Here is a 23,389-nt window from a genome sequence, read left to right as displayed (position 1 = left end):
ATTGTGCTTATTACTTCTTTATCATGCTATTATAAGGTTTCCCCTCTTCCATGGCACATGACATAGTCTTTTCAGCTCGTAACACGTGTTTCAGTTATATTGTTGGATACTATATGCATTGTGTCCTCGTATGGTACACGTATGGTTTTTCCCTTTGTACTCATTCCTATGCTCCTTGGTGGTTCAACTGCTACTCGACTTCGACATCTATTTTTGAGTCACTTTTGGAGACTTTTATGAGGGAGTCTGGATTCATAGTGTAACTTTAAGGGCACCTTAAGAGTTTTTCGTTCTTGCCATTTCATTTTTGTAGGGTTTTAGAGCCTCTTTGTTCATTGAAAACTTCTATGAATTTCTCAATGCTTGAGGTGGGAATCCATCACCCCAAATAACAATGAATATAAATAAATCAAGGAGAAAACATACCACAGAAATTCCCCAAAAAGGTTGATCAAGAAGCTTGTAACTTTACCCTTCAACCCTATAATACTGCCCAAAAAAACAACCTTGATTTTCTTTCCTTTTTCAATCAAATCCCCTACTCTCATAATACTAAAGACCTAATGCTACTCATATATCTATATTTGGGCTTAGCAAATACCCAAATATAAAATAGCCTAATACATGGGCTCATGGGCCAGACAAACTTAGCCCAATAGTTCATTTAAGATTAAGCTTCTTGAAATTCTTGATTTTCAACGAAGAAAGAATAGAGGACATAATAGAAATTGTACCTGGATCATTCTTTAAATTAATAACATTTCATTTTGATAAAAATATGTTTCTCGAAGAGAAGTTGGAACTTTTTTGCTTTCCATTTCCTTTTTTTGTATTTCAGAGTTGAGAAGGTGATGGTGGCATAGGACAAAAGAACTGCGATTATGAGTCAATTGAATAGAATTACATTCACAAGGAATTGACATTTTTGTGCTGCTTCTACCCACTTGGACATTTGCTGAACATTCTTTTTTTTTTTTTTATACGCTCTTTGGAAACTATTTCTATAGCCTAATCATCTTTGTCATCATCCTCATCATGGTTGAAGGGTAATGGTACTGACTTGAATGCGCGGTATGCACCCACATTGTTCAAATGTTCGTTCTCCAACCTGATCATTCAACAGAAGGAATAATTATTAGAAATTGGTGACTATCTTGCAGGGTAAATATCACTCACAGTATGCATCACAAATGAATTTTCTCATATCCTGACAAGTACCTGAAGAAATTCCATATGCCACGACGGATGATCTCCAAGCTAGCAAAAATTGCAATCATGGCTTCCCTATGTAGGAAAGAGACCTGGAAATTCAACACTGTCTGTAACCAGGCAAATCTCAACAAAACATTCAGCACCTGCGTATTTCATGAGATTCGTCTCAGATTGTTAGGGTTGGATTTTAACTGAAATACTTTTTCTAAGTGCTGAGAATTTCATAATTGCCAGTACTTGCTCACCATAGCTCCAAAATATACGCTTTTGTAGGGGATGAGGAGTTTGTCTCTCAACCAGCGGTTCTTGGATTGCCTTTGCAGAAGCCCCCAGTCAACTACCAAGTCCCAGTATGTACCACAGATTGCTGCAATGACAGAGAAAATCCAGGCCATAATATTCCAGTTTATTTTCCCCCTGTCAAGGCTGTAAGCTGTCCTCACACTAATGGCAACCAGGGTCGAGAAATATTTCAGCCCATTGTATCCTTGCATCGGATCCTTCTCCTCAAACAGCCTTCGCAGGCACTGAAAAATTGAAGTATCATTCTTTCAGTAACTATTGCTAATATGAAGAGACTGATGAAGGTTTCAGAGAACCTTTTTTTTATTTTCTTTTTCTTTTTGTAAGCTACATGGCAGGGTTGATATAAATCAATGTTTTTTCATGTTCAATTTTCAATTGAAATGGCAATCTAAAGAATGCGACCAAGTTCAGTTTACAATTACTTCATTTGATAGAGCTCGTACCTGAAAGAGGCGACACCAGTATGGAATTGCAACAACAATGAAAGAGAACGCTTTGAAGACATCATTTGTGCTGCAAGTGTTCTGTCTGAGTTTGTAGTCTCCCCAACCATAGTAGCAAACATAGAACTCCAGGCTCCTAAAGGCTTGCAACTGCAACACAGACATTATTATTATTATTTTTATTATTTCAGGCAACAGAAAAGGTGTTGTATGGTCAACCCTATGGCACAAGGCATTGTATGTACCTGGCTAGTGAGTTGATCTGCCAAGAAGAAATCTGGGAGTGTGACCTGCAGAAACACATCACAGGTAAACAAACCCATGTCCTTTCAAGTTTTTTTCAACCTTTTTATGAGTACATCATAATTTTTCATTTTACCTTGTAAAGAGGAGCACAGAGACTGTGAAATAAGCATGTGAGGAAGAAGAATCGGCTTGAGCGAAGGATGATGTTAAATGGGCAGAGGAGTATGATAAGTACAAGCTACATAGAGAATGAAAGGAATCGGTATAACAGGTGTATCTGCAGAAATCAAAGGGAGCTAAAGGAATTGGGGGGGTTCAATTTAATATCTTACCACAACTAGTACCAGAGGGATAAGTTCAGTGAATGCTTTATAGTCCTTCGTTTTGGGGTCCATTTCCATGTCGAGGTTTGAGACCACACTAGCCAGGGCTAGCGTTGCCAGACAAAAGCTGAGGAGGAGAACTTCTCGGTAGCCCATCTCTGTTCCTTGCTTGAAACCAAATATGAAGGAATAATTGACTCGGTACTTCCTCCAGAAGTAAATATTAGCAGCATACATAAGCATGTGTAGGACAAAAAATCCAAACAGGCTGCACAAAATTTAAAATGACTTGTCAAACAATTGCAGATTTTATTGGGCTTTGAGAGGTTAAAAAACGAGGCTTAAGATTTAAAGATTCGTTTTTACTGGACAAGCACTGGGCCAAATGACTCGGTACCCAGCAAGCATTGGGCCGGATTTGTTTAACTAGGATTCTAGGCTGACAGCAACCTAGCCTTATATATATATATATATATATATATGATACCGTCCAACAAATTGAAAGGGACAAGATTTTTCTTTGGGTTGAGATGACCGGAGTGCAGAAGTGCCAATACAATATAATAAGCTGAAGAGTGAGCGTCCGTACCTGTAAAGGGGAAACATGGTTTCCATGTACTGGGTTGCCCCTGGTTGATCTATGAGGTTGCGAGCCCGTGCAATCAAAACAAGAGCCACTATCAGAGCTGCTGTGCATCCAGCAAAGAAACCTGAAAATTTTCCAACGAACAAAGCGAATTCAAGATGGGCTATGTAGGTGTAATCCTTTCATAAGACGTTTACAACATGTTGAAGGTTGTAAAAATTACCCATGAAAAATGTTACTCTGTGGCTTTCTCTCTTTGCTTTTGGTCTCAATATGCTCATGCCTTTACTGCGGTTTGCATTTGAGAAATGTTTGATGAATGTGGCTTCCACTCTTTCCATGAGTTTGGTTACCTGTAATACCACACGCCTAATCAACTTAACCATCACTGGAAACATTTGCGGTTCATAAGCAACTCTACTTTTTTCAAGAGAAGTGTAAAGCAAATTCTTCCTAGTGTAAATTATTAATATTTATGATCTGCACCTCATCAGAGCTACCAAGGTAGGAGCTATCCACCATTTTCAAGTAAGCTTTTGATGCATTTCTTGACGTGATCTGCAACAATGAGGCAAGAAATTAATATAAAAGTCTAATAGCCAACCCTATGCAACAAGAGAACGAAAGGAATTGGAACCGCTCTCAAATTGATTTGCACTTCTTACACACAGCCCATTGGATGACATACAAAGATCTAGAGAAACTTAAATGCTTCTATTGACATTTGAACCATTGGGAGGGAAGACATACCTTGTCGTATTTCTTCATGATCTTTGACAATGCCATGGTATTCAAGAAGCTGTTTTATTCATCGGTAAAGAGAAATATTAGACAGAAATTGATGGAAATAAGGGAGGCCTACCAAATTTAGTGATTAACACAGTTAGCATTCATTACCTGTAGCTCTTTAGAAGCCGCAGCTTGTTATAAAATACAACCAAAGCCTGCTTAAGCCGTTGTTCAACTTTCTTCAGACACTCTGTATTGAAGTTTGGCTCTGTCCACTTGGGAATATTGAGGAAGCCTTTAATGGTTGATCGAGGAGTCTCAAGAGTGTTGTTGATTTTCAAACGTTCGAGTATTTGTAACGGAGCAGGTCTAGCTGCCCTGAAGTTATTTGGCTTCTGTTTCTCAATGTTTTGGTGGATAGCATTGTCCTCCTTGGTTTGATCCTTTCCATCGCTCGATTCATCTGGTTGCCTCCTGCTGGTGGGTTCGACATCTAGTAGAAAGTCCTTGAAAACTCTTCCTGCACATTAAGCATATATATAAGGCATCCATCCCAACATCTCATTTGCATGGCCAACGAAGTTGTTTGTCGGCTATATATCAATTAGCCAAAGAGCACTACACACACAACACTTGTGGGGATTTCACATTGTTATTAGCTTCGTTAGAAATGCTTACTGCTTGCTGCTCTGGCCCCGGATGGAGCGGAGGCTGACAATGCAGCCGATGAAGCTGCAACATCAGAAGAAAGGCGAGTAATCTCATTTGACCTATCAGCCCAACCAGTTGGATTCTCCACTTTTATCCGAAAAGCAATCAAGGCATTCATTTGCTTGGTCAGCACGTCAGCCTCCTTCAAGACCTCCTCCACCTTAGACCTGTAAAACTTATTAACTTTATTGAACTCATCATCTAGCCTTCTGAAAAACACCAGCTCGTATTCTCCTCCTTCTTCCCCCGACATCAAAAACCTAGTCTCGTAGCCCTGTGAGCCATCTTGGGCCACAGAATTCACCACAATGACTTGGCTCTCCGCGTCTGGCGAGGTTAAGTTTGTGGGTTGGTTTTGTGACTTCTGTCTCTGTATTAAACCACTGAAAGCTCTGTAAAGCGATGACGTCCGCTTCACCAAGCGAGCCGGTGCCCTATCCCTTGCATGAAAACGCTGGATTTCTTTCAGCTGTGTCTTGAGATAATTGTAATCCATATATGCTGCCTGCCATTCCGGCACCATCTGTGCCGTGAACTCCTTCCCGAACTTCATCTTCTTGCTGCCCGAATAAAAGCACAGTATGAAATGCTAGCGCATCAATGTCAAGCAGCCCGTTATATAATGAAGAGTGGTTCTCTCTGAAAAGTTAATGAATGAGACAGCAGTGGGAGGGAAGGCGGATTGGAATGGCAGGCGGCAGGTTGTCGTTGAATGTGCATGGTAATTGAAAAACATTATTTTGACCCAAAAAAAGGGTAGCAGTCACAGTTGACAAGCTCAACACTCTCGGGGACTCAACCACACTCCTTTCGCTTTTTCAGATCCTTTGAATTCTAGTGCGTGAACTGATGTCTCCTCGTGAATTTATTCGTTTGTCTGCTTCTCCTCTATTAGTGCCACCAGCTACAAGCTTAGCTTCCAATCTCTTTCTTCTCATTGTTATGGCTAACATTCTTTTCCTCTGCCACAGTGGTTGGCCCCTTTATATTATTATTTTGTTCAGTGGTTGAATTATTACACATGATAGGCTCCTTATTTGGCGTGAACCGAGACAAAAAGCTATAATAATATTCATTATAATAAAAATTATGTGACCACCCACAATGATTATTATAATATATACTCCTTGCTTCATGACTTTTCTGGTTTCGAAGAGTTTTCGGGCGATTCAAATTTATTGAACCTCATGGCTTGATGCTCAATCCATTGTTTATTTATAATTTTATACACACCATAAAGTTCAAATGACATGTTTAATCTTCATGATTATAAAAATAATAATAATAATAAAAAATTGTGAAGGGTACGTGGAAAGAAAATCCATGGGTCCTAGTTCGTTTTTGTCATTTCTCTAGTGGTTAATATCTTTCAAGGAATAAGTGAAGCTTAATTAAATTTATAAAAAAATATTAATGAATTTGGCATGATAGAAAAATGGCATACTTTTTCCTCTAGGTGAACCATAAGTTTATGGATTCATACTCACCAAATAAAGGTCATTGAATACCTATATTAGAAGTAGCCTCCACGTCCATTTTGAAGAAAAGTATGCAAAATTCTATATTTCTTATATTAAGCATTTGTTTGGAATTATTTAAAAAACAATATACCATAAAAAACACATTTGATAATAAAAAAATATTTTTTATCTTTTATTATTAAGAATAAAAAACATGATGTTTTAAAAGAATATTTTTAAAATTTTTTTTATTATTTTCATTTATTTTTTAAGAGTTATTTTAAGAAATGATTTTACAAACATTCTAAATAATTAAAAATAAAAAATTAGATATAAAAATTACTTTTAAAATATATTAAAAATATTTTAGGTTTTTAAGTAGAATTTTATTTTATAAAAATTTTAAAAATATTTTAAAAACTTTTGTTCATAATTGTTTTGGAAAACATTATCAAACACCTAATATTTTCCTCATATTTTTTGAAAAAATGGATTTTGGAACGGGTGTTGATGTTGAATATGGATGGTTGACTCTCCTCTGTTTACAAAACCTGACATTACCACTGAGGTGGACTTGGTTGACAAGGACCGTTGATGGAAAGGTTATTTCAACAGCAGGGAAGGGAAAAGACTCTTTTAACCTCCACACCCATGAATAGGATGGGGGATATGAATTGCTTTATGCATTTATCATGATTTCTCCGACTTACCACTGGTAATTATCTAGCATATACACATGGGGTTTTTTTTAACTTCTACATCAACTTTAAATTTTTTTATTTAGAAAATGGTTTTGCCAAAAATATTGATAAATTTACGGTATTTTTGTTATATCGGAAACGTTGGAAAGTATCCCAAATTTCAAATTAGTAAATATTTCTTTTTGTAAAAAATATTATATAATTTTTTTTAAGTTGATATATTATTATAATGTTATATTTTCTCGTAGAATAAGAAAAATTGTTAAAATATTTGTATAAATATTCTAGGTCGAAAGGAAAAAGTTATAAGATGAAGATAGACTACATAGATTGTAGAAACTATGTGAGGTGAATAAAGATGTGAGAAAGAATATAAGATTTCTAATAAATTAAAAGAGCTCATGATTCAAGGAATAGGGAAATATGAGATGTTTCAATAACCCAAATAGTGGATTGATTTTCTCTTATCATGACTATGAGCATGGTTGGTTGAACCACGTTAAAATCTTATGTACTGTGTGTGATTATTTTATCTTTGTGTTCTCGATCTAACAATATTTGCATGAAAGTTTCCGCTTGCATAATAAGGTGTCTTTTGAAGAAACAGTTTTCATAATTTTCATATCGTCAAAAAAAAAAAATGAATTTAAAATAAAGGTGTGTTTTCAAAACATATTTTTCATAATTTTCATATCAATGATACACATTATTAAAAAATTAAATTTAAACTAAGGGTATCTCTTTAAGAGACACCTTCCACAATTCCAAAAAATTGAATTTATAGTAAATGTGTCTTTTTAAGAGACATTGAAAAAAAAATATTAGTCTAAGCTTGTTAAAAAATTGAATTTATGTTAAAAATGTGTAGACATCTTTTAGAATGACGTAAAATCAAATTTATACTAAAATTATATCTTCAAAAGTTACCTTCTACAATTTTCATATTCATTACATAATAAAAAAAAAATTAAATTTATACTAAAGGTGTCTTTTACTAGATACATTTAATATAAATTTGATTTGGTTGAATTATAGAAAGGTTTCTCTCGAAGAAACACTTTTAGTGTAAATTTAATTTTTTGGAATTATGGAATGTGACTCTTGAAAAGATACTTTTTATTTAAATTTAATTTTTTAGTGTGTATTATTGATATGAAAATTATGGAAGGTGTCTTTTGAAAAGTACTTTAATTTAAATTTAATTTTTTTTAACTTGAATTATTGATATTAAAATTGTGGAAGGTGTTTTTTTAAGAGACACTTTTCATATGGTAAAAAGTGTTATAGATTTGGAAATATTTTATAATTTGCTACATTTTAAAATTAACGCTAATACCTATATGTTTCACGAAGTTGATAACAATTTGACATGTATAATCAGTAATGGTTTATTTATTTATTTTACTATTATTATTATTTTTAAACAAAGGTTTAGTAGGTAGGTGTTAATTGAACATGAAACAAAAAAGTTCCCATTTAATATATGTTTTGCATCTTAACTCATTCAATCAACACATAACAATTAAATAATAAAATAATGTAATAAAAGTTTGGAGAGGAATAATATTATTTATATTTTAAACTATTTGTTCAAATTTTAAAGTTTTTGGTCCAATGTTAATTAATTACTTTGATATTGAAATATTGAAAAAAAAAAATTAAGAGCATGTTTGATAGTAATTTTAAGAAGCGTTTTTAATTTTTTTTTAATATTTTAAAGATATAAATTTTTAAGTTTTAGGAAAGTTAAAAATCTTTCATAAAATCATTATCAAACGAATTCTAAATTTCAGCTGTCATCGGTATTAATAAAATATACAATATGATTGTAGTGATGATATATGTTAAATATCCAAAATGAAACCTTGAATAGAAAATGAAACTAAAGTATCGCAGCTGTAATATTGAAATTTCCTTTAATTTTGTGGCTTTTTTTTATATATTAGCATTGCCTGTATTATGCTGTATATGAAGTATTACTCATCCTTCTCTTGGTTTTCATGGTAGTTGAAAGGAATTGACGAAGTGAAATGTGTGGTAGTTGCCAATATTGTTTAAGTGCTCATTCTTAAGTCTGATTGTCAATGACAAAAATTTACAAATTGTTAAAAATAAAATAAATTAGAATTTTTTTTTATTATAATCTCCTATTCATGTGTTCATGTAGGAAAATATCTCAAATTTGTATTGATATATATTTCTTTAATAGATAATATTATATAAATTATTTTATATGAAGTTTGATAAACGCAATCTAGTTGTCACCTGGATGGATCGTAAATTAGTTATTGGTTAATTTTTATATAAAATAAGGTAATATGATAATTGAAATTTAATATGAATGTAATACAATGATTTAAACAAATACAAAGTGAAGGAGTAAAAAGAAAGAGGAAAAAAGAGAGTGCAAATAGGGTTTTATAGTGGTTTAGCAATTGCCTATATTCAATATTCCTCCTAATTTCTTTGTAAACTTAGAGGTCTTCTACTAATCTAATAGTTTCTTCAACCAAAGCTCTTCAATGCTTTTATATACTTAGATTTTGAGGTTTCAAAAAACCTTTAAAATTCTCAAAGTATTCTCTTAATACTTGAAATCACTCTCTCATGCACGAAGATGTAGGGAAAGGTTTTGGGATGGTTAGATTCAAAAGCTAGTAATACTTAATGAGGTACAAGGATGGAAAGTCCTAAGCTTTGATGTTGCAATCAATGAAGTAATGCATGCAAGTGGTGAAAAAACGATTAACCACTCGATCAACCTTGTAATTAGTTGTTAGCATTTAATGCACTTTTCAAGTAACTATTGCAAGCTAATTGATAGCTTCGAGTAGTCGACCGTCTGGTCAACCACTTGATCATCTAGTCATGTGACTACTACACTACATAATGCTAAATGCACATTATGGAGCCTAGTAAAAAATATCTGTTAATCACCTCATTGACTACGTAGTTGTTCAAATAGCCACCTTCAATATAGCATTCTTGAGGGTCCCAAACAGTTTTCATTTTATGCTTTAATTCCCAAGGGTTTTAGATTCCTTTAAAGTCTAAAAGTGCTTCAAGTTCAGACAAAAAACTAATGAGTTAGGCTTGGAAAATATAGTTTTCCATTATTAAAATGAGGCCTATCTTTGAGGTGAAATTTTGCCTGATGGTGCATTTGTGAAAATTAAATGCTTGAAACTACTTTGATTAGACAAACGTCTAGCTTACAATCAAAGATACTCTTATTTACTTCTTAATTTGCACTTTCATTATTAAAGCTCTTCCTTTATCTTTGATAGGTTCAAATTCCTTCGGGTTTTTAAAGTCATTTTAAGTCTAAAAGTTCTTTAAGCAAGGCTGGGCAAAAAATAATGATTAGGCTTAGAAAATGTACGTTTTCATGATTTAAATTAAGGCGCCTATCTTTGAGAAGAAATTTTGTTGAGGGTACAATTTTTGGAAATAACATACATGAAACTACTTTGATTACTAGTAAATCTAGCTTGCAATCAAATGATATACTCTCATTTAATCATTCGTTTCTACTTTCCTTATTAAAATTCTTCCTTTATCTTTGATAGTTATTAGTTGTTCATTATGCTCCATATTCCCTACATTTGCTTAGTAAAAACCATCAAATTCCAATATTTTCTATTTTGTTATCATCAAAATTCTATTGATTGCTTTTAAAAAAACCTTAGGTTAGCAATTTCCTCCTTTTATACAATGATAAAATTAACCTAGGATTTAAATATCATATGCTTCCCCTAAGTGCATGCAATCTGAAGCAGACATAAAATAACAATTAAGAATGACAAAATGAAATTCTTCCATAAATGTATCCAAAACATATATATCATTAACAACATAAATATATCTAAATATCCATAAATAAAAAAATAAGCATACTTGAAAAGATATCCATAATAGATAATCAAGTTCAAAAGTAACTAATAGTTAACCAACATGTTAGGTGATTTGATATTCGTTTGGACTTTGGGGTGTATGCATCTAAGATCTTAGGCATAACAAAAGTAATAATAATAAAATAAAATAAAAACAAAAAACAAAACAAAACAAAATTTTGGCCCCTATAAGGTATGTTGGAAATTATACTTATGGTTTTGAATGTTCCCAAACCCAAATCATTTCATAGAAGAGATTGCAAAATCTCGTGATCTTTCACTTGATGACTTTCTCTTGTATCTTGGTACATGAGCACAATGGAATCCTTTTGTAGGGATGAAGACTAGAGCTATCTCTCTTGGAAAAACAGAATGACTAAAATTAAAAGCCCTAAACCTTAATGAGTTATTGGGATAGGACTCTTAAAAGCATGACATGATATAATAATAAAATAAGATTGATTGATATTTATATTATAATTCAAATTCGTCTTTTATTATGTTACATTTATGCATTATGTTGAGCATTTAGATCTGACATCTTTTGTATTGTATATGACTTGGGTACATTATGTTAGGATTAAACCCTTAAAAACAAGACATGATATAACAAAGTTATACTTAACTATTCCTTTGTTATACATTTGGTGTATTAACATTGATTTAGCATTCAACCCATGTTTCTTAAATTGTAACTTATGTGCATTAGAAGTTGCACAAAAAATACAAGTCATGGGTTCCTTAAAATTAGATAAGTTATCCATAATCGGTTCATGGATTTGGACAATCTCGTAGAAATTATAGTGCATTACCTCCTAATTGGAGGGATGATTTGTCTTGGCCGTTGAGATGGGTTTCCCATGGTGAATGCACTAGTGTATGTCATGCATACTAGATAGGACCTACGGTGAATCATGACGCAAGACTATCAATTGTCATGATTTACCAAGCTACTATATTGCATGAACTCTCAATATTAAAAAGATATTGAATTTGTGCCAAAATCAATATGAGACTTTAACTTATAAATAAGACCCTAAAGTAGTCATATATCCCTATAGATTAGATTACTGTTGATGATGGTTGGTGGCAATAGGTATTCTTAATAGAGGCACCATGATATCTCATGGAAGTTGAGATAGTGTGTCCCCTTGGGTGATTTAAAGAATATGTGATCATGAAATTTGTGACCACATTAATTCTTTTAGTGGAATTTGACATATGCTTCTTAGAGTTAGAGTATATCATTTGATCACATAATAAGTGAAATCTATAACTCAATGATTTGGAAGGTAATCTTGATAGTTGATAACACTACTTTGTTAAATTACGAACACTAGTTCATAGGGAGTTTGCATGCAGTGGATAATAAGTCACGGACTTGAACACGTAATGTCTTGTTGTTATTTACATAGGATACTAGAGTTTAATTGATTCGCTATAGTTGGATGTTGAATCAACTTCAAAATTGGATTTTGAGAGAACTAGTACTCCTATGGGTCCTAGTGGTCCCCACTCTGAGCTCATATACCTTGTTGGCATGAATTATGAGAGATGGATTGGCTCTACGTTCACTTTTATGCATAAGGACGTTTCGATAATTACGTAAGGTTACACATGGGCAAGTGAAAGGTCTTTATATTAGGCTAATTGATTAATGAGTAAGTCCTATTGTGTTAATTAATCAATTAGGGCCCATTTTGGGCTAGATTAAGTGACCTAAGCCCATGTAGGCTCAAGTCACTCAAGCCTAGTTAGAAACCCTATAAATACCCCATAGGGGTTAGGATTTCTATAACTTTTTGTTTTCCACCATTTAGAGAAAAAGAGAGTCATAGCCTCCACCCTCATTTCTTCCGCACTAAAAGTGTGTTAAGAACAAGATTGAGTCATCAAGTGAAAGATCATGGGTTTATGAGACTTCCAACAACTTTAGGGTTGTCTTCAATAATTGGAATTTAAGGTTTGGGAACATCCAAACCGAAAGGTTAGTACTTTAACCCTAAAATATCAATTTTTTAAAAAATTGGTATTACTTTCGTTGCTTAGGTCTAAGATGCCAATAACTGATATTAGAGCATAATGTTATAAGCATGCTTAGATATTTATTTAAGGTATGTTAACATTTTTTTTTGCAGCTTTGATATTATCTTATGGCCAAGGGACGCATGAATGTTCTTTTTTATTATTGTTTGTGATGATTGAATGTGATTTTTCTTTCTTTCTTTGTTTCTTCATAGATTGGTTGTAAAGTCCATTATAGGGACATAAGATTTCTTTTATGATTTAAAGTTTTGTTTTTTTATCTATGGAGGACTACAAGAGAAAAATTCCTCAATAGTGTCAATAAAGATTGGATCTTTATTGGAGCATCATATATGAAGATTCAAGGGTGTTAATGGCTGCGGATTCTTTCTCAACAACAAAAGTGCTTATCAAAGAAACTGACTACAAAAGTACAACAATGCAAAGGATTTACACAAAAAATATGGCCTATAAAGAAGTTTGAGCTCCCTATAGGTATTGAAACTATGGATGTGTTAACTTTGCACTTTACAATTTTTTACAATGACATTTCTAATATATTTATCACATTATTCTATTCTTATTTTGCTAACTTTCCAATTTTGATTATTTTTTCCTTTTTTTAATGTAGTTTTCAATGATGAACCAGATAATAGAGGTTTTTATCCCTGTAAGCACACTTCAACCTTTCAAAAAGGATTGGACTATTAAGGCATGTGTACTTCGACGTGGATCCATACAGGGCTACAAAAATTCTAAATGCTTGAGGAAAATATGAAAGATAATACTCATGGATGATCAGGTTAGCTAAGCTATGTATCAAACCACTTTATTATTTTAATTTTTTTTTAATGATTTTAAGCTTAAAATCAAATTAGTACAACTTTTTAAAATTAAATCTAAGTAAACTACACAAAGCTTTAAAATGACTAACCTAATGCTATAATAAAAATATTATGTGATTATTTTTACATTTTGTTAACAATTAGTGATTGGTTAATATAGTTGAAAAAAATTTATTCCCATAAACATGTCTAAATAATGTATTATTATATTATGATATGATATCATGTGGCACCATGTTATGTTGTAAAATCACATAGGTTATTATTAATTTTTTTTACTATATCGATACTTTAACTAAGAACTTAATGTAATAAATAAATAATACTTATAAATAAATATATAAAAAATATGTCCTATCATATTAATAGACCATGTATAATAATAAACTAAGATTTTCCTTTTATGTTTATTTTATATTTATATAATTATAATTATAATGAAATTGGCATTTGTCCATAAAAATACTTGGTCACTATCATTAGTCGTGATTAGTACTATTATTTATTATTGGAATATAGAGAACATAAATGAGTATGGTGAATATGATTATATCATTTTAGATTAAATATTATGGATGGGAAAGTGAATCAAAAAAGGTGAATGAATATTTACCTCACAAAAGCTTTACTTATGCTTGTCCATTAAATATGGATAAGGAACAGAAAAATTCATAGGTTACAAAAATTACAAGCTAGTTTTAATTTAAAACAAGATGGTTATTGGTCTGATAATATAACCTTCAAATTTAAACGATATAACCATGATCTTATTTGGTAAATCTTTAAAAAATAATTACAAATACATATTTTTTTCAAATAGGTCATTAATATTTTATGAGGTTTATACTGCAATATTTCCATCATTTGATTTATTTATACATTATTCGCAATATCCTTAAAGAACCAAAATTGTTTTTATTTTTACGTTTGGATACTCTTACATTCAATAACTACCATTATTATTTGTAGTACAATATAGGAAATTGATCAACCATGATTGTGGACTGAAAATTTTTGTGAGCTAATATAAATTAACCGCAAATAAGTAACATTTATATAACTATTAATTTTATTATTAAGCATGTTAACACAAATATTTTGGTTACTATTTTCCATGGTACAAGAATTCAAGCTATGTTATTTAATGATGCAATTGATATATTTGACAAAGAATTTGTCAAAGAGAAGACATACTTTGTTTCAAATGGGTTAGTTAAACAAGTTAATACTAATTTTTGGAATGTACATGACAAGCTAGAATTGATGTTACCTACCCATTCTAGAATTGAGGAGGCTTAGATTGATATCGATATATCAAAGGCTATTTATAACTTCCTCCAATTTAGTGAAATAAGAAATTACAACAACACAAATACTCTCATTGGTATGCATATTTATACTATTAAAAACTATCATTGTTTAGATTTTTTTATTATGAATTTAAACATCATACTAAATTTATTATAATATAAATACTTTCCTTATTTATCTTACAAATACATTGGGTGTTGTTATTAATGTTGATTCTCATGTTCTTATAAGGACATTGCTAATAATCCAGTACAATATGATCGTACAAAGCATGTCGAGGTGGATAGATTCTTCATTAAGGAAAAGTTGGATGATAAGATTGTGGAATTGCCTAAGATTCGATCAGAAAATCAATTGGCCGATACCCTCACCAAAGCTGTCTCAAGTCAAGTGTTCTCAAATTTTTTAGACAAGTTGGGCATGTGTGACATCTATGCACCAACTTGAGGGGGAGTGTTAAAATATTAGGAATGCTTTCCTTATATCATTCTTTCCTTGTATCATTTAGTGTTGAGATATTAGGAATGTTTAGATATTAGGAAAGTTGAGATATTATGAATATTGAGATATTAGGAATATTGAGATATTAGGAAAGTTGAGATATTAGGATATTAGTTGTTATTTCCTTATATCATTCTTTCCCATTCTTAGAATGGTGATTACCCTCTATATATACTCTGTACATGAACGAATGAAAGAATGAATGAAAAAACTACCATTTATCAATTTGAAGAAAAAGATGATAAAAAGAATTATTAGTCTTATTACCATCAAATATGTTTAATATTTTTTAACATTAAAATAAATTGAATATTTATTTATATTTTTAAAAGTCTAGGAATATGGCATTAAAATGTTCTCAAATTTTAAAAACCAAATCAAAGAAGTAACTCATATCACATGTGGCATTGTCTTGCAACAACTCAAATCATATCTAATCAAATCGCTAACTGCTATTGAAAACTCAATTTGCAATATCAGATACTAGGCTATAATGATTCTTATTCACACAAATTTGGACCAACTTCTCTGCTACCGTTGTTATCTTTTGCTCTCCTTTTTTTATTATGTTTTCACTCAATTCTTTTGTTTTTCTTCTTACATCTTCTCTTGTTCTCTGAACAACCAAGTCTTCAATCACTTTTGTTATCTCCTCCCTTTCAAGTTTTCCACTCCCATCCTTTTTTATCTTAATACCCACACCAAATGATTCCACAAGTTTAGCATTCACTAGCTGATCAAGATGCATTGGCATGGCTAAAATTGGAACCCCAGACTTCATGTTTTCCACTACAAAACTCCATCCACAATGACTCACAAATTAAACCACCGATGCTTGAATGTCCCATAATTTTCTTTTGAGGAACTCATCCATCCACCACCATTCTTCGCTCTCCTACCTAAGAAACCCTTTTTGGCAATGCCTTTTCAACCCTAGTTTTGTATTCATGAGAAGAAATCATTGCCCATAGGAATTTAACCTTGCTTAGCTTTAGCTTCAACTACCAAAAGTCTTGAAGAAAAATCTCTGGGAAAAAGATACACAACTTTGAGACTCTTAGTTATATGAAATATGAAAAACATAATTGCAGCTCCAAATATTGAAAAGAAAATAGCAGGAATATTATGTGAGGAAGCTATAGTCGGTGCCCATGGCTGGAAGCCATCATATATAACCAGATCCGGGTTTAAAGTCTTTAGGACATCGATAAAAATGGGGCTTGTTGTAATGACCGAGTATTTTAGACCACCTTAGAATTTCAAGTTTGAAAAGTCTTCTATTAGACGGTAGTTGAAAAGTCAAAAAAGTGATTGGAGAACATGTGTCAATTTTGGATTGATAGAATTCGAAATATTTTGTTGGTCAATTAAGTGAGTTGAATTTTTTTTGTGCCATGTTAGCTTTATGGTAGAAATTTTCTAAAGATCATAGAAATTAAAATTTTCTAAAAATGAAAAGCGAAAAAAAAAAACGAAAACGAAAAATGAAAAAAATGAATTAATTAAAATTAATTAGAACTAATTAAGTAAAAATTAAATTAAATTGCTTAATAATAAATTTGAGAAAATTAAAATTTTTGAGATTGTGTTTGATAATTTATTTTGTGTGTTGCTTAAAAAAAATGAAATGAAAAATAAATTAAGAAAATAAAATAAATTGAATTGGAAAAAGAAAATAGTGTAAAAACTATATTAATATAATATAATATAATATAATATATATATATATATATATATATATATGTAGATAGATAGATAGATAGTGTATGTGTTGTGGTCTTTTAAAAGAGCAAAAGAAATCAAAATAATCATAAGGCTTTTTTGAATGGTGTTTGGGTTGTGGGCCATTTGGTGGCTGGGGGGTTTAAAAACAAAAAGACGAAGAAATAAAAAAGAGAAGGAAGAAAGGAAAGAGGAAGAAAAAGTGGAGTGAAAGTGGCAGTGGCTCTCAAGTGTATGGGAGAGTGGTAGCACAGTCCACCTTTTGTCGACTGTTTCGACAACCAAACGAGCTCATTTTCTCATGAAATTTTGAAGGAAAGTTCTACTTGACACGAAAAACATTCCTATGGCAGTGGATTTAGTTTTCAATGGTTGGGATTGCTAGATCTATGGTAGAGAGGCTTAACCCTAAAACTTTTATTTAATGCTTCTTTCTTTAAAAAAAAAAAACTTATAAATCTCATTGTTGGAAGGTAAATAGATAATATTTATGATGTGAGAAAGTTTATTGGGTGATTTAGGAATTTTTCTTGGGATTTTTGTGTGATAATGGAAGTGTTTAATTGTGGAAAATAATTGTGTTTGATTGTTGGAATTATTGGGATTGTTGAAAAATAATGAAAGGTTGGTGGAAATTATGCTTAATTGATATTTGAATTATTGGAAATTTATTTGGTTGTTTTTTGGTAATTTTGTTGTGGAGAAAATAATTATATTTGATTACTGGAATTATAGGGGTTGTGGAAAAATTATGGAATTTTGGTATAGATTATGTTTAATTGAGATTTGAATTATTGGAAATTTATTTGGTTGTTTTTTGGTAATTTAATTGTGGAGAAATAATTATATTTGATTATTGAAATAATTGGGATTGTTGAAAAATTATGGAATTTTGGTATAAATTGTAATTTTAATGATATTTGGACTAGTGGGAATTTTATTTGATATTTGTGATATTTGTGAAGGAGGATAATTAACCTCATTGCATTTCATTTGCATCATGGTTGTGTGAAGGAAAATAAAAACTGTGAAAAGTGCATGAAATGAAAAAAGAAAGAAAAATAAAATAGTAATGAAAAGTAAAGGTCCGTGTGAGGCGAATTAAGAAAGGAATGATATCCCTAGGGTGAAAGACCAAAAAATCTACCCTAGGAAAACTACGAATGGGGACTGTGTTCGGGTACGGACGCATATTCTTGGGTGAAAGCCCGAGAAAGATAGTGTATTATTTGACTATGTGCCACATATTCACATGCATTTTATTTAATTATGGAAAATAGTTAAATTGTTACAATTATAGAAATTAAAATGCTTGAGTTGATCAATTATGGTGGAATGTTTATTTTGTGTGCACTTGAACCTTAGTAATTCCAATTAACCCCTTGGGTGTAAGGCACCCTACTAAGCAAAGTGGAATGCTCACCCCTTCTTTTTTAAATCTTTTTAGATGCAGATGTAGCTCCCGATGATCAACAGATGGGATAGGGAGGGTATGAGGATGTCCTAGGAGATTTTGGAGTGGCTTAGAGGATTTTGTTATTCTTGATTATGTTGGGTTATTGGAACATGTTCTAATAGATTTTTAAATTATGTAATCGTTTATAGATTGTACTTGGAATTAAACTTGCTCTATTGTGGACACTATTTTTAGACTTTTTTTAAAGGTCTTATTGACATTAAATTGCTTGTTATTCTTAAGTAGTTGTTATACCTCTTTAAGCCAGAATGTTAGTTGAAGGAAGCTTTACTGTGAATTGTGTTTTAAAAAAAAAATCAAAGCATTTAGTTGATTGCTAGCATGGATTAGGAGGAACCCTTAGGGTCAAACCTTTGACCTGGGGTTATGGGCCAAATTTTGGGTCACCTAGAATTTGGGTCGTGACACTTGTCGTGTCAAAGGATTTTATGAGGAGTGCAATGAGATGAGAAGGGAGGCCTTTGGTTGTGTGGTAGTGAGGAGGAAGGTCAAACAAGGAGAGAAGATGGAGTTCAACTAGTTTTATTGAAGTATTTTTTAGTAATTGTACCTTTGATGGAACTAAGGACAATAGGTGTAGAACAGAAATATATGTAGAAATTTCTCCTTGAAAGCTTCTTTGCCAACTCCAGGAAGGGAGATGCATGACCACGAGCCAACCATGGAAACATTAGAACACAAACACGAACACTCTCATTTCTACCATCCATGAGTTTTTTTCACTTGTGTTATGTTTGGTTCCGAAGAGTTTGAAAGAAAATGTGAGGGAAAGAAAATTGAGAAGAAAAGTAAAATAAAAAATAAATTTAAAGTTAATGAATTATTTTTATATATTACTTGAAATTTTTTTTACCGGATTTAACTCTTTTATTTATACATTAAATAATTTTAAATTTGACAATTTTTTTAATAATTTTAATTATATTTAACTCTCTTTTACATTTTTCATAGTAAAACTAACAAATATGAAAAAAAAAATCATTTTTCTTTAATATTCTTTTTCTTTCCCAACAAATAAAGAGAGATATAAAAGAGATAATAAATAAAAAATTAGTTGAAAAATTAAATTATACATATATATAGGCAATAATTTTTAGTGATTTTTCCTATATATGAAAGGTTATAGGAAAGATTTGGAACACGCAACACAGATTTTAAATACGGATGAGTTGATTTTGATTGTGGCTTGACCAACTATAGAGGAAAAAGATCCATCAAGAATCTTTATTTTTGTTTTCCAAAACATGTGGAGTAAGTGGAAATTAATTTTGAAAAATTAGTCATATGATATGATGCACCAAAATTAGTGATCCATATGTTAGAAAAATAGTCCTTAAAGACATTCATAGCATGGATATTACCTAATCAGCCATATGCCAAAGACTTGAAGTTGGTATAGAACTTGGATTTTGATTTTCAAGTTGATTCAATATCCTTTTAGTTTCTCTACATCACCCTTATTGAGTAAAACCTACTTATTGCAATTCTTCTGCCACAATATAATGATGTACTTGTTTAATTTTCAACTCTTAATTTTCTCTTCTTGTATTGGTTCCCTTGTTCCCATAGTCCAACACATAGTTTAAGAGATTCCTAACATTCTTGGGAATTTCTAGGATTGACAAAGATAATATGGCAGATTTAAATTGGATGAAAATGAAACTAATAAAAGGTTTAATAATGAAGGCTAAGCATAATAGTTAGCAAAAAAGGCTAAACAAAAGGTGTTAATGAAGGCCTAGAAGAAGATGACACAAGTAGTAGAATTGTTACTTGCTCTAATTCCATAAATGAATGAATAATTTCTCATTCTTGCTCCTCAAATGGATGAGTACAACTTATACATATACAAGATTAACTAGGTTATAACTAATTTGGGACTAAATAAACCTAATTGTTGGCAAATTTCTAGGGAAGAAATAAGAAAATAAATAAAATATATAACTATACAAATAAATTACAATATTTACAAACAAATTATAACCATTCAAATTTGGACATAATTTGTCAAATGTTTTAATAGTGTGTCATGTAGAGAAGTAATTAAGTAGAACGTAGAAAAGTATAGTAGAAGTAGGAGAGAAATGTGAGGAATAAATAGAAACAACTCAATCTTCCTCTAATATCATTATAGTCTTGCATTTTTGTTTCTATTTTCAGTATCAATCTTTAATTTTCATTTTAGTCTTCTTATCTTGGTATCATGAGTAGTTGATTCGTTGGTCTAATGTATAGGTTAGTTTGGGCTATCTAATTCAATTCATCAAAGTCGAGTTTAGACAAGTTGGGGAAACACCACCATTGTTGTCACTACATGCTTCCACCACTTGAAAATGTCTTGTAAATAGTGGATTGGTGATCAAGCGTAGAGTCTCCATGTGGCTTGATTCAAATCAGCTTTAGTGTTGTAGGATTAACTAATTAAAGGAGTGCAAACTTGTCCAATGGTAGCGATCACATATTTTGCATTCATGTTCTTGCCTTGAATTTGTTTTGGTTTCATGAGGTGAAAATGGAGCAAAAGAGTGAAAATTTTATGTGTAGTGCTTATCCAAGATATAGGTCACAAAGGAAAATGCCTTAAGCTAACTAAAAAAACATACCACTTTTTGTTTGGTTGATTTCTTGATTTTTTAGTTTCATCAACTTAAAAATTAAATATGCAAAATACAAGAAAAAAAAACTTCCTTTTCATATACTTATTGAACTAGTTTTTCATTCATTTCCTTGGATTCAACTACCTATATACTCATTGGATACTAAAAATTTAAAGTTCTTGTGTTTGGAGACTTGACAACAACAAAAGCATAATTTAAGTTGAAAACATGAGCTAAATACTTGCTTTTATAAAATTTTCATACTTTATACAAGTTAAATTTTAATGATTTGATTTAATACGAAAATGAGAATTGATGAGGTTTCATAACACTTATGGATGAAAGAAGACTATTTTGATGTCGACAATATTGGTACCATGGCATGTAGTGTACATAATATTGATTGTAAGTATGAACATGCCAAACACAGGTCTCTTGGATCCTTTCTATTACCCTATCCATAGGTTGTAAACTTTAGGTTTAGCCATATGGTTGTTTTAAATCCTTATTGCATATGATTTGGAAATATTTTTTAAAAAGGATAGTGAAATATAGGCCTTCATAATTAAGTTAAACTCATTTAATAATATGAAGAAGACTATCTAGAATTGTTATTGTTGATACCTTGTCAATAGAGGATGGATTCTTCATTCGAGGTGATAGTGAAAGCTCCCATTCAGACTTTGGAATATGGGCTTCTTGCTTCCTTGCACATAGATGTTTGGACGGGGTGTCCGGACACACCCTCCGAAGCTTAAATTATATTAGAAACCCTTAGAGAAAGAGAGAAAGAGAGAGAGAATTGGTGAGAGAACTCATCGTCTCCCCCTCGTGTTCTATTACAGTAGGGTTTTAATAATGTTCCACAGTGAAGGAAAACTCAACAGTGCTAAGTTGGCCCTTGTAATGAAGATTTCACAATAGTGACAGGACAATCATCACATATTCAGGGTAGCTGAGGGTTGTGTAAGGTTGCGTGTCATGATACAATTTGTCGCTCCTCCAACATTGCACCTACTGAAGCAAACGTAAGGATGGGAAGAGTCCCATCAGTTAATCTGGTGTCAGTTGGGCAAGGTCTCGCATATCAAAAAAGATTTGAGGCTATCAAGGAGGTGAGAGCTGCTTGACAGCGTAAATAATTCAGACAAGATGCTCTCGGGTACCTTGAAGGGCGTCCAAACAGTGATGAAAGATGTGACACATGGCCTAATCAGAAGGATGCCACGTGGACAAACAGGTGGAAGTATTCATGGGTAGACAAGTGGGATAAGGCCCTTACAATGCCCCCTTCAACACGTGCACTTGTGTTTGGACAATAGTGGACGGACTGAAAGTGTGCTCTGGAGTCCCCCAGTGTGAGTAAGACACGAGTCAACCGCTTATCAACGGGACATTTCCTCAGAGGTGTTTTGCCAAGCAGCATGGCGCTTTGGGTTATGTATTATGACGGCTGTCTTTTATGATCCCTAGGGTTTTGGTCCCTTATAAATAGGAAAACCTTAAGCCTTTTGGGATTTTACTTGGACGTTTCTTGTTCTGAAGGCTTTTTCTCACACCGTTACCTTCCTGCATTTTGTGATCTCTAGTCACCGTCATCCCGTCGCCCTACTGTCCATAATCTCCGATTTCTCTTGCATTCTTTATTGTTGTGACTCCAATGGCCTTTCATCTTCTCAGTAGCCCCGCCATTTTCGCCAGTTTTGGTCCAGGAAGGCTTAGCTTCTTCCAACAATGGTTTTTCTGACTTTTGGTAAGCCTTCTCTCTCCCATACTGGTACTCTATCATTTCTGTTTGATTGGTTGTTGTTGGGGATTTGTTGGAGTTTGGACCGTTTCTTTGGTTGTGGTGTATAGAATGTGAAATATGCGTAGTCTTTTTCTAGATAGAGGGACCGCTGCTGGAGATTGGTGAGGTCTTAATAGGACTAGGAATTTTGTAGTTGGGTCATGACCCTTGTGGGGGATATTCAAGGAGGGAGACCCTTAGATGGGGTCCACTCTGCAAGTTGAGCTAAGGCTCTGTCCAGGTACGGGCTTTGAGCCAGTGTAGGATGGTCTTTGCATAGTTGAGGCATTGTCTGAGAGTAGGAGGGTCGGGTGACTACTTTCTAATTTTTGGTCGTTGTGTCGTGTAGGTCCTACTCGACCCACCACTTTAGAATGGCATCTCGAGGGGGTGATGCTTCTACCAACGCGATTGGTAAGGACAAGAAGAATGTCCAAACAGGAGAGGATGCCAGACGCGCAGATGTAGGGAAGTCCATTGAACAACTAAATGTACGGGAGTTTAGAGAGCGC

The 23,389-nt window shown here is 32.4% G+C and overlaps 1 protein-coding gene across 1 annotated transcript; it reads right to left on the bottom strand.

The window, feature by feature from the left end:
- Positions 1 to 785: 785 nt before the first annotated feature.
- Positions 786 to 5,171, bottom strand: LOC117927748 (phosphate transporter PHO1 homolog 3-like). Its single transcript, XM_034847407.1, has 13 exons — positions 4,524 to 5,171; positions 4,014 to 4,365; positions 3,867 to 3,915; positions 3,603 to 3,674; positions 3,340 to 3,469; positions 3,120 to 3,240; positions 2,540 to 2,798; positions 2,341 to 2,445; positions 2,207 to 2,251; positions 1,962 to 2,111; positions 1,458 to 1,739; positions 1,219 to 1,355; positions 786 to 1,108 (listed from the first exon to the last, which is right to left on the bottom strand). Exons 1-13 carry the CDS (start codon positions 5,107 to 5,109, stop codon positions 1,009 to 1,011), a joined length of 2,388 nt encoding a protein of 795 aa, XP_034703298.1. The 5' UTR covers positions 5,110 to 5,171; the 3' UTR covers positions 786 to 1,008.
- Between the last annotated feature and the right edge of the window lie 18,218 nt (positions 5,172 to 23,389).

This window comes from Vitis riparia, chromosome 13 (assembly GCF_004353265.1).
Source record: "Vitis riparia cultivar Riparia Gloire de Montpellier isolate 1030 chromosome 13, EGFV_Vit.rip_1.0, whole genome shotgun sequence".
Lineage (NCBI taxonomy): Eukaryota > Viridiplantae > Streptophyta > Magnoliopsida > Vitales > Vitaceae > Vitis > Vitis riparia.
Note: the sequence above shows the minus strand (reverse complement) of the source record. Positions and strands in the feature narration are given on the sequence as shown.